Source organism: Limulus polyphemus, unplaced genomic scaffold (genome assembly GCF_000517525.1).
Source record: "Limulus polyphemus unplaced genomic scaffold, Limulus_polyphemus-2.1.2 Scaffold4960, whole genome shotgun sequence".
NCBI lineage: Eukaryota > Metazoa > Arthropoda > Merostomata > Xiphosura > Limulidae > Limulus > Limulus polyphemus.
The window spans coordinates 26,657-38,204 of record NW_013670570.1 but is presented as its reverse complement, the minus strand read 5'-3'; the positions used below and the strand labels follow the sequence as shown (position 1 = coordinate 38,204).

Sequence of the window (11,548 nt, the reverse complement as noted above, 5' to 3'; positions counted from 1 at the left end):
ACCAACGAACGTAGGCGTAACAGTATGATATGGATCGGAATAACCTTAACAGTGTCATGAAAGAAATAGACCTTGGTGTAATGGTTAATCAGTCTCTTAAGCCATCCAAGCAGTGTGCTGATGCTCATGGTACGGCAAATAGGATCTTAGATTGTATCTACATAAATACTGAAAACAAGTTTAAAGAGGTTATACTTTCATTGTTTGGGTCATTGGTTAGGCCACATTCGGAGTATTGTGTTTAGTTTTGGGCTTCTTACTTTAGGAAGGAAACCGAATTGTTAAAAAGGGTTCAGGGGAGGGTTACTGGAATGGTGCTTGGATGGAGGGGTTATCATATGAGGAGAGGTTAAGATCTCTTAATTTGTTTTCTGTTGAAAAAAGAAGAGTTAGAGAGGATCTGATTGAGGTGTTTAAGATTGAGAAGGGAATTAATAGTGTTGATGCATAATCTTTTTTTTATACTTAATAGTGAGAATAGTATGACTAGAGGACATAAATATAAATTTTGGCAGGTAAGAGTCATCAATAGCTAAGACAGTTTTATTTTTCTGACAGAGTGGTTGACCTCTGGAATGGGTTGCCTTCGGATTTTGTGGAAATTAAATAATAGGTTGAACAACCGCCAAGTTTATGTATATTTTTATTTAAAAAAGGATGACGTTTCGAGCTAGCGCTCTTCGTCAGATTGTACCGTTTACGAAACGTCACCCTTCTTTAAATAAAATTATATAAAAACTTGGCGTTTCAACCTATTATATAATTTTGACATTTTCGGGTTTTAACTATATTTGTCTTCGAATTTAAGTGAGTTTAAGAAAAAAATGTATAACTATATGAACGACGAGGGCTGGCTTTAAGATTTTTTGATTTACTTTATTTCTTTTTGAATTTATTTATGGGATAGGTTTAGTTTACTTTAGAGGACTGGACAGCCAAGGTAGATCAATAGGTCCCTTGTTGTCCCTAAACATTATGTTATGTTATATCATTTCGCGTGAATTGACCGATTATTTATTTGTAGCTGAATATAAAAAAAAATAACAAAAAGTGAATAAATATGAGTATGTGAAATATGTGCAAAAGATTTGGTTACTAAAACATGAATCTGACATTAACAGAAGAAAAATAAGTAAAACCTTATTGATAAAATTCCTCGTCTAATTCATCGCAAGACAACGAAAAATCACCGGAAATATTCAACATCCCAAAACATTCTTAACGGGCAATTTCCCTACTAAACCAAATGTATGTCCTTTAAAAAACTTCTTAGATGAATTTAGTAAAAAACTTCGAAAATAGTAAACAAATAACGATGGCGCTCGTATCATCAGGTAAAGAATTACATCATCCGGTGTGACTGCATCATCGCTAAATCAGTTACTCAATATTTGTAAATTGTAACGGTTCGGCGTTTGCGTTGTAAAAGTTAACTTATATAGTTACTAAATTTTGGTTATTGTGTTACACTGCTAGTGATACTGTGCTAGTAAAAAACACACAGTTAACCCCACGAGCACTTAAGTTTCAAAATTGCTTGATTATTTTTGATAGCTATTCTAAAAGTCTAGTATTATATGTAGTTTAGACGTTTAGTTTAAGAATTAGAGTTTACTGTTTAGTGGTATTACTAATACTAATAATACTGCTACTTCATACCGTAGTACACGACCACACACATTTATCGTGGTGAACCGTTTTTATAATTTACAAGCTAGACAAAACTTAGAGCAACTGTAAAGTAGAAAATGTCGTTGAATACAGCGCATGCCAACGGTGGAGTGTTGATCTTTAATGGTGAATGGTAAAGTAGCAAACTAATTTCTGGTTTACTGTATTTGAATAAATTACTTTAGTAGTATAGTTAACTACAAATATAGGTTTATTGTGTTATGAACTCTTTACCAGTAGTTTTTCTTTGGCAACATTAGATTAGCATAACATTTATGCCCAGTTGTCTTAGAAGTTACAAATTCATCAGTTATAACCAAATAGTCCTTGAATTTTCAAAGTTGTACTTGCACATCCATCTTTGAGAAAAAGCAAAAACTTAAAAATTATCCTTTATTTTTCAGGAAATTATTGATTTTGCCTTAAACAATTGAAAGTTTCAGCTAGTGCTATTGATGATGGGCATTCAGTTAGACTTATTCCTGTAGTGAGGAAATTCTAGAGAGTTTGATAAAAAATCTCTGCATAATTATCTAGTAAAATATAGTGACAAAAATACATGGGTTCATTACAGGGAAATCTTAACTTGTCAATATATTAATTTTTTGAGGACACTTGCATGTTATCTGGATGATAAAAAAAGGTGTATACTTGGTGTATTTAAATTATCAAAAAGCTTTTGATAAGATGTTATTCAAAAAATTAACAAAAGAAATCACTTATCAGGGAAAACAATCAAGTTAGATTGTAGGATACTAGAATAAGAGAAAACAAGTTGTTATTACTGAAGTTCAGTCAAACTGGATTTTTGTTACTGATAGAGTGCCTCAGGGTCAATGCTTTTTCATATTTACATTAATGATATTGACGGGGCATAATTAGTAAACTAATAATGTTTACTGATGACAATCAGTTTTTGAGTATATCTGGCTGTGTTGAGGATGATTAGATATTACAGAATAACATGAATTTGTTGGTCAGTAGGACAAATATTTGTCCAATTACCAATAATTATAATAAATGCAAGGTAATGCCTAATTTGAATATCCTGTTTTAAGAATATATTGGAACTCAATAGCATGACTGAGGAAATGGATCTTGGACCACAGAATACTTATAGTCATGAATATTGCTAATTTCTTCTCTCATAAAAACAGAAGAGAACATTTTAAAGCTCCGTTACTTAAACAATAACCTTGTCTTCCTTAGAGCTAGGTGTTTAATGAAGCTTGTTGATTAATTGTTGGGCTCTTTAATCAAGTACATTTAATAAATTTAATTATTCTCATGAGATTTGGATAGTTGGAATGATGAAAATTGTAATAATTTAAAACACTAATTTAAATTAGTGGTTATTTTCCTGAGTCTTGACACAAACTGATTAAGCTGAACAGCCTTGAATTAGTTGATAATAATAATGAGAATATTACAATTACTTGGACAGTTAGTGATTGAAAACATTATTAATTGGAAACACTAATTTTGATTAGTCATTACCATCTGTTAAGTGTCCAGTCCCCATTATAACATCTTGTTTACCTTTGACATACATCAGCTGTAGTCATTACCATCTGTTAAGTGTCCAGTCCTGATTCTAATATCTTGTTTACCTTTAACATACACCAGCTGTTGTCATCCATCTGTTAAATGTCCAGTCCCCATTATAACATCTTGTTTACCTTTGACATACATCAGCTGTAGTCATTACCATCTGTTAAGTGTCCAGTCCTGATTCTAATATCTTGTTTACCTTTAACATACATCAGCTGTAGTCATTACCATCTGTTAAATGTCCAGTCCTGAGTCTAATATCTTGTTTACCTTTAACATACATCAGCTGTTGCCATCCATCTGTTAAATGTCCAGTCCTGATTCTAACCTCTTGTTTACCTTTAACATACATCAGCTGTAGTCATTACAATCTGTTAAGTGTCTAGTCCTGATTCTAACATATTGTTTACCTTTAACATATTTAAAAACATTCCTTGCTGTTAATTCTAAGATAATCAGCTAGCTGTTTATCACAAGGTCTTTTAGATTTCTTTTTAAACTATATCTCTAGCTTTCCTATAGTTCTGTAAACCTTTTATCATATTTATCAATTTAAATTTCTATATTTTATGATATTTATTCTTTAATTTCACATATCTTTGGTAAGCCAGGTAGGTTTAATCTTCCATGTTATGCTTTTTCCTCATTTTAGGAACATGTCTGTTGCATTAACCATTTGAGGGACAATTAAAAACAAGTTATTTGTAAATATTTCTCAAATGTGTTCTATAACATCTAATTATGCAACTAGATGTATTTCTGCAGGGTCCTCATAAGTGTTCAGCTTCAAGAGTAAATAAAACTAAAATTAAGAGTAACAAATATTTTTATTTCTTGCTTGTAATCAACAGAATGCGTAATTCTTCTCATGATTCATGGCATGTATACGTTTTACTGACATCAAGACAATACAAATTGACACATCAAATGTCCTTTATGTGACATCATTTTAGTGTCTACTGTGTAGTGGTTATAATAGGTGACCCCTCCAGGCAGTCTATGGCCCCCTTTTTGGGAATTTATCATTCTTCCCCAAATTCTGCTTTACTTGAACTCTTGCAATCTTATCTTTATTACTGGTTAACAGTAAACGTAACCCCACCCACATGGTGGCTTTCTGTCCAATTATAAAACAATGTTTGAATCTCTTTAAGATTGTAACTGTGCATGAACCTTTTAGAAAAAGTAAAAACTTAAATCCACCCTTTTTTTTTTTCAGGAACTTATTAATATCCATTAAGTATTATTATCATCAGTTATTCCTTTCCTACCAGTTGTAAGCTTTCTTGGTAAAACCTTTTTTTCTTTCTTGAGAATGTTTATTTCTCAGCCTTGTTCAAGAAAAAAAAATGTCATAATTGCATTTTTTTAAACAAAAATATTCTTATTCTAGCATATTGATTTACTGTGATGGAGTGGAACTACAGTTTGAAGGATCTGATGCCAAGCAATTTCACGGAAACAAAAAAGGAAGAATTTATCTCACCACGCATCGGGTAAGGCTTAACATTCTAGTTACATGACAAAAAATTAATCCAAATTAAAACTGGACTCTATAAGCAGCTAGATCATTAGTATGTTTTAGTTCCTAACTTCCAGATTCAGGGAAGGGAATTGTGTAAAATTGAATTTGTGTTTCAACTGGCTGGATACTTAAGGAATTTTGCATTCTAGTTAGTACAATATTTACTTTTTCAAAACTATTGATAGTGGAGAAGTCCTGCCAGATTTACTGGTTAAATATTGTTAATTAATGGCTGGATATTTGACAGATACCATATTTTGTGAAATACTTTTTAGAATTACTGAACTGCCATAACTAAACATTTCATTGGATAATTTTGGCTTAATCCTTTGGTGTGAGCAATAACCGTTTTTCTTGTTCTTATATTTTTTTAATAAATATTTACCATGGTTTAGTCATAGCAAATACATTGAATGTGATGCATCGTGATTGTAAGCAGTAATACTGTTATAAAAAGAAATTCTTGTGCATATTTTGTTTCTTTCTTTTACTGAATGTAGGTTTTATTACAGTGTAAGTTGTGAGACAAAATTTTATTTGTTACTTCTGGTTTGAGAACATTCTGAAGCATAATTATTGCTGATTGATGTATTAATTAGAATATTATTATGATTGATTGATTCGTGATATTCAAAAGCACCCAAGATAAATGAAGAAAGTTAGCATCACAAAAGAAACCCATTAACCTCTCCTCATGGGTCAAAGGTCATGTCATTGCATTTGTTGACTCGCCTTAAAAAATTTATTGGACTACTATTTTATGAATTTATGTTAATAAGTTTGGTATCAAATTTTAGTATTATACATTAGTTCATTTCTTTATTTAAAAGTAAATAATAATAAAAAAACACACCTGAACATAAATTTTTGTGTGTCACATAGTATGTTGAATGCAGCACTGGTTCAAATTATGTTTGTGATGTCCAAATACAAAGTCTATAGTTTCTTACAAATTAAGAACTCAAAGTACCGACAAGCTGGAATATAAAATATGAACCTCATCATATCTTTTCTATTTGCTAAGATATTGCTACATTTACTGAATCAACCAGTTGCCAGCCCACCTCTTTCCATTTTTGGAAATGCTTCCTTTTACACACTTACTTCTGTCTATGACATGTGAATATCCAATAGAAAGCTCAGAATGTCCCCTTAGTGGCTTTCTCAGCCATTTTGAAGTATTATGACGTCAACTCATTCTTTTGATACAATACTTTAAGCTGGTAAGTTGATTCTTTAGTGAGCTCTAAATGTGAAATTTTTTAGACCCATAACGTGAGACTGGCATATTCTAGTGCTCGTGTTGTTTATGCGTTCATCATTTACCAGCTCGATGTTTAGACTTCAGTTTCCCTGTGATTCTGCTGGACAGACAAAGTCTGCTTCCCAGTGGACAATCTCTGTTGCTGCTACACCTATCTGGGTGCTATTTATTAATATATCATTGTGTCAGACACCTATCTGGGTGCTATTTATTAATATATCATTGTCTCAGACACCTATCTGGGTGCTATTTATTAATATATCATTGTCTCAGACACCTATCTGGGTGCTATTTATTAATATATCATTGTCTCAGACACCTATCTGGGTCCAGCTCCACTGAGGTTATAGTGAAGAAGGGAAAACTGAAGGACTGCAGGAAATCTCTGGAGTCTTTATTTGTAAATATCATCTGAAATATCACACTCAAACTTAATAGAGAAACCAGAAATCATATAAACAGAACCTCAGTTTTACAGTTCAAAACAGAAAACAAACATTAAATTTCTACCCTGGTCTGGAAAACAAAAAAAAGGAAGATGAGGAGGAGAAGAGAGATCAAACATGAAAATACTGATTTACTGCCTCAGTACACCAAAAATAGGATATGTATTTAAACTTTAATGTACCTTCTAGATGACAAATTGTATGAATAAAAACTATAAACGTTTTTCATGACCGATAGTATATTTCTACAAACATTCTGCATGACTAATAGTGGTATTTTGTTAGAATAATTGAGTAGGAACCACAGAATAAGTGTCAGTTGTAAAGGAAACATGATCAAATAAATATCATTCTTATGATGGAGTTTCTTGCATGATTTAACTACATATTTTCTTTAATGAACTAAGGTTTACTGAAATTCTGTAGAAGACAGCAGATCATATACATATATATTCATATACATATATGTATATGTGTACATATACATTCATTTGTTCTCTACTAGAAACATGTTCTGTACCATTTGTTCTTAACGTACATGAAAAGTAATACATGTTTATGTTCTCCATTCATTCATTGTTCTGAACAACCTCATTAATAATGGAAACGTAATTTTAGTCAGTACAGTATAGGCTTAGTGGTGTTACTACACAATGGTTATCGCTCTACTGTTTAGTTTTATTTATAAATAGAGTTGGATTGGAAGACAAGTACAGGATTATCACTAATGTTAGTTAGCTTTGTTTAGTTTTAGTATATGTTCAGGAATATGTCTGACACAGAAACTAACTAATTTATTGGTAAAATAAGTCTTCAGTGTTGACCACTTGGAGCTTAGGGCAGACAAATCTCTGAATACGAGATCAACGGTTAATACAAACAATGATATATTAATAAATAGCACCCAGATAGGTGTCTGAGACAATGATATATTAATAAATAGCAGCAGCCTGTATTTGGAGCTAATTACATCAAAGGAAAAGTAAAGGCTCAGATTGGAGGTTAGACCAGCTCTGTTTATTAATAAGTGCATTAGATATGTTTCCTTTTTTAAAAATGTTAAACAAACTTGATAGTCCAATAATTTTCATTGAAGCTCAGTGCTTGAAATTAGTGACAGCATGCAGCAGAGTCATGGCTAAACATCAAGCATGATGATAAAAAACAAAAGCCATCATAAGAAAAGAACTCGTAAAATATTTTTCTTTTAATTTACCAATTTGTTTTATAAGAACTTGAAATATTTATAGATAAATAAAACTGCTGATAAATAGCCAGAACATTTAGTAATACAAATACCTCACCTTTTCTAATTCAAGATGTCAGTTACTGTTAAAGTTAATAGATTGTTGTAACAGCCAATCCTACAAGCTAGGTATCTGATTTTGCTAAGTACGTGTACATTGCTTGAGGAAATACTCAAAAAAAGTATAGATCTGTAATATTAAAATGTAGTTTCTACTTCTTAAGTTATTACGTGTATTTTAATAACGGACCTTAGAAAATATTGATAGGTCCCTGTTTAGTAGCTTTTACACTGAATTACTTTAATCAATAAATCATTTATTAATATGTGATTCAAAACCAGGTCTAACATGCACCCTGTCAAGTCGTGTGTAGTTTTGTTTTGGTATCAAAAGAAATGTTGAAGTTAATTACTTTTAATTTACAACAGTTTGACATATTTTAGATACAGAGAAATCAGAAATGAGTTGTGTTTTACATTATTTGGAGGATAGAGAACGTCAATGTTTGATAACGAAGTTGACTGGAGTCTTTTGCTGGTTTTTCATTGAAATTTGAATATCATATGAGCGAATGAGAAAGTTTTAACTTTTATCTATAATTTTATGATTTCATCAAAAATATCTAATCAGTATAAAACACCTAAAGTTAGTCATTGTTTTATGTCGGTGAGGATGCTAGCCTTGTTCCCTTCTCGTGTATTAAGTGCACCTTTAAGTGAGAGAAGCTCTTCAGAATGGACATTACTGTTTACCATGGTATTGTCCTGACTAACACACTTATGGTGACATATTGGTTTTGTTGATTTTCTTGTGAACATTGTCTTAATTTTTAGGACTGCACTTTATTTGAAAAAAAAATTGTAAAGCTTCAAATTCAGTCAAGTGTTCTTGTTAAGCCTGAGTCATAATTTTGTTTGGTGACATTTCTCAGTTGTAATAAAATTGGGTTTTGGATATAGTTGTTGTATTACTTATCCAAATTGATGTGTGAATATATTGAATATCTTAAGTTTTGTTTATCTGTTTATTGTTAATACTTTAGAAAAGAAACGGTTTTATCTTAAATAAAAAGGTACTTATATAATAATTTTAGATATATATTTACAAACTGTATTTCAGGGAATTCATCAGTAACCCTGAACATTTATTATTTAATATTTTAAACAGCTTATCTGGCTGAATAATTCATAAGAATAAATTAGTAGCATTAATGCTGCATATTTTTGAAATTCCTATATAATAAGTATAAGATTACTGTACAAGTAAAAGGAAAACCATACGTAAAGTAATAAATGTAGTAAATGGTTTTTACAACTTTTTTTTTTTACCGTTGTTTGATACTTAGTTTCTGCTTTGTTTCTTTCACTCGATGCCTGTCTTTTTTTTTATGTTGATACTCATAAGGGAACTGGACTGGTGAAGCAGTATTTAAGCTGAAATTTATGAATGGAGGAGCTATTGAGTTTGGCCAAGCAATGCTGGAAGCTGCCAAAATTGGTACGGATTCAAATTTTCCTTTTATTAGTGAGCAATGTACTTAATATTAAGCAACTTTTGAAGAAACTAGAAAGTTTATAACTGATGTTCAAAGACAGTTAAATTTCTCATCTTCTGATGAGTAATAAAATTGATTCGGGTATAGGTGCACCCCACGCTTCGTATTGCTGGTGCACAAAATATAGATAATAAAAAGGAAAAGTTAACTTACTTATTGAGTATATTTTATTACAAGTTACAGCTTTCAAAGTAAGTAAGATTTGTATTTAGAACAGGTAAAATGTTTCGATCACTGGTGCAATTATTGTGTACTTGAGAATGATCGCACCAGTGATCGAAACATTGCATCTGTTCTAAATACAAATCTTACTTACTGTAAAAGCTGTAACTTGTAATAAATTATAGTTATATAAAATTTATTTATTCTGTTGTGAGTTAGTGAATTTAGTGCGTACATATGATCTTGTAAGTTACTTAGTTTGGTGAATTAAACCAGTTTTCAATGATGCATGTTCTACGTTCTGTAAAGCTGTGCACATTATTATTGATCCCTCTACATGAGGGAGTTAAGTACTGTTGACATGACACAAATACGTATGTGTAAGAAAACTTGGTTTTACCCATCGTAAGATTAGTTATATTTCTAATAGCCACGAGGAACATGTCTGGAGCACCTCCACCATATACACCTCCTTCTGGTCCTTTTTATCCAGCGGCCACACAAGCTTACGCCCCCCCACCTGGAGTGTATTATGGATTTGTTCCTCCAACACACATTTTTCCTACAGCCCCACCAGGTAAGATTTTTCATTAATGCTGGCTTTTTTTTAACTCTACTAGGTAAATTTTTCAACCTTTCTTTCAGTTTCATCACATAGTTTATTTCATCTACCAATTTGTTTTATCTTTTAGGGACAGTACATACTACATGTTAGAGTTTAAGTAAAGATAAGTGTAGATATATAAAAACTTACCTGGTGAAGTTGAAGGTAAGAAGTGGGTGCGTGAATTAACTTACCTTGTGAAGCTGAAGGTAAGAAGTGGATAGATGGGACAGTACATACTACATGTTAGAGTTTAAGTAAAGATAAGTGTAGATATATAAAAACTTAACTGGTGAATCTATCCACTTCTTACCTGTAGCTTCACAAGGTAAGTTACCTTCCTGCACCCTCTTATTACCTTCAGCTTCACCAGGTAAGTTAATTCCTGCACCCACTTCTTACCTGCAGCTTCACAAGGTAAGTTACTTCATGCACCCATTTATTACCTTCAGCTTCACCTGGTAAGTTACCTTCCTGCACACTCTTATTACCTTCAGCTTCACAAAATGGTTACGAGAGCCCATGCTGAAAGAGTTAAGCATTGACATCTGTATAAAATCTAAGCATGAGATGGATTTAAGAGAAAAACAATTTCATAACTTACTAACTTGGTACTAGTTTCTATCATAATCTTTATATTAATTCAAGCACATTCCTGTAAGTTATTATTGAGGTCAAGAAAGGTTATAGAGATGTGTGTATCTTATGCTTTGTTCAAGAATGGTTGAAAATGTTAAAAACAAAGTAGCTAATTAACTTGTTTTCTCAAGATTATTATGAATTACTGGTATTTTGATGTGGTTAATTTTTAAACAATGAAGATGAAATCATCAAGACTATGTGTTGATTTGGCTTGTCTCTGTTTGGACTTAATTTGCTAAGTTATATAGTAAGATAAATTCATTACATCTGCTTGATCTCACCTTAATCATTTATGAAAGTCTTGTTAATCACTAGTTAACAGTTATGGCTGACCTCATTCTAAAACCATTAATTACATTTTGTATATTTACAGCAAACAGCGTTTACATGACTGACTTACCACCACCTTACCCTGGAGTCAACAGTTCGCCTATGTATGCAGGAGCATCAGTAGGTGCCGGTAAGTTTTGGAAACTTTGAAATTGTGTCATTGTTCTGCTTGCTTCATTTATCATGTGAAAAACCTGGAGGTGTGTGGGGTTAGATCTTTACAACTTGTTAGGACTAGGAACTTTGTAAGGCAGCCTTAAGAATTCCAAATATTATCCATTTTATAATTTAATGTATCTATTGTATAGTGGTACTGTTTATGGTTATATAATTTTTAATGTGAGGAGTAAAATATTATTTTTCATATTTTGTGATTGTGGAGTTAAGGAAATGCTAATAACAAAGAAATTCAAGCTATCATCCGTTGGTTCTTAATATCATAGAAATTCAAACTTTCATCCGTTGGTTCTTAATACCATAGAAATTCAAACTTTCATCCGTTGGTTCTTAATACCATAGACATTCAAACTTTCATCCGTTGGTTCTTAATA

At 31.7% G+C, this 11,548-nt stretch overlaps 1 protein-coding gene across 1 annotated transcript in view; it reads left to right on the top strand.

Moving 5' to 3' along the window:
• Window positions 1–1,331: 1,331 nt before the first annotated feature.
• Window positions 1,332–11,548, top strand: part of LOC106471913 (WW domain-binding protein 2-like) — a 21,054-nt gene continuing 10,837 nt past the window's right edge. Inside the window, exons 1-6 of the mRNA XM_022400538.1 lie at window positions 1,332–1,804; window positions 4,616–4,736; window positions 7,401–7,458; window positions 9,109–9,201; window positions 9,852–9,998; window positions 11,041–11,127. Coding sequence (XP_022256246.1) covers window positions 1,749–1,804; window positions 4,616–4,736; window positions 7,401–7,458; window positions 9,109–9,201; window positions 9,852–9,998; window positions 11,041–11,127 — 562 coding nt within the window. The 5' untranslated portion in view covers window positions 1,332–1,748. The remainder of the gene's footprint in view (window positions 1,805–4,615; window positions 4,737–7,400; window positions 7,459–9,108; window positions 9,202–9,851; window positions 9,999–11,040; window positions 11,128–11,548) is intronic.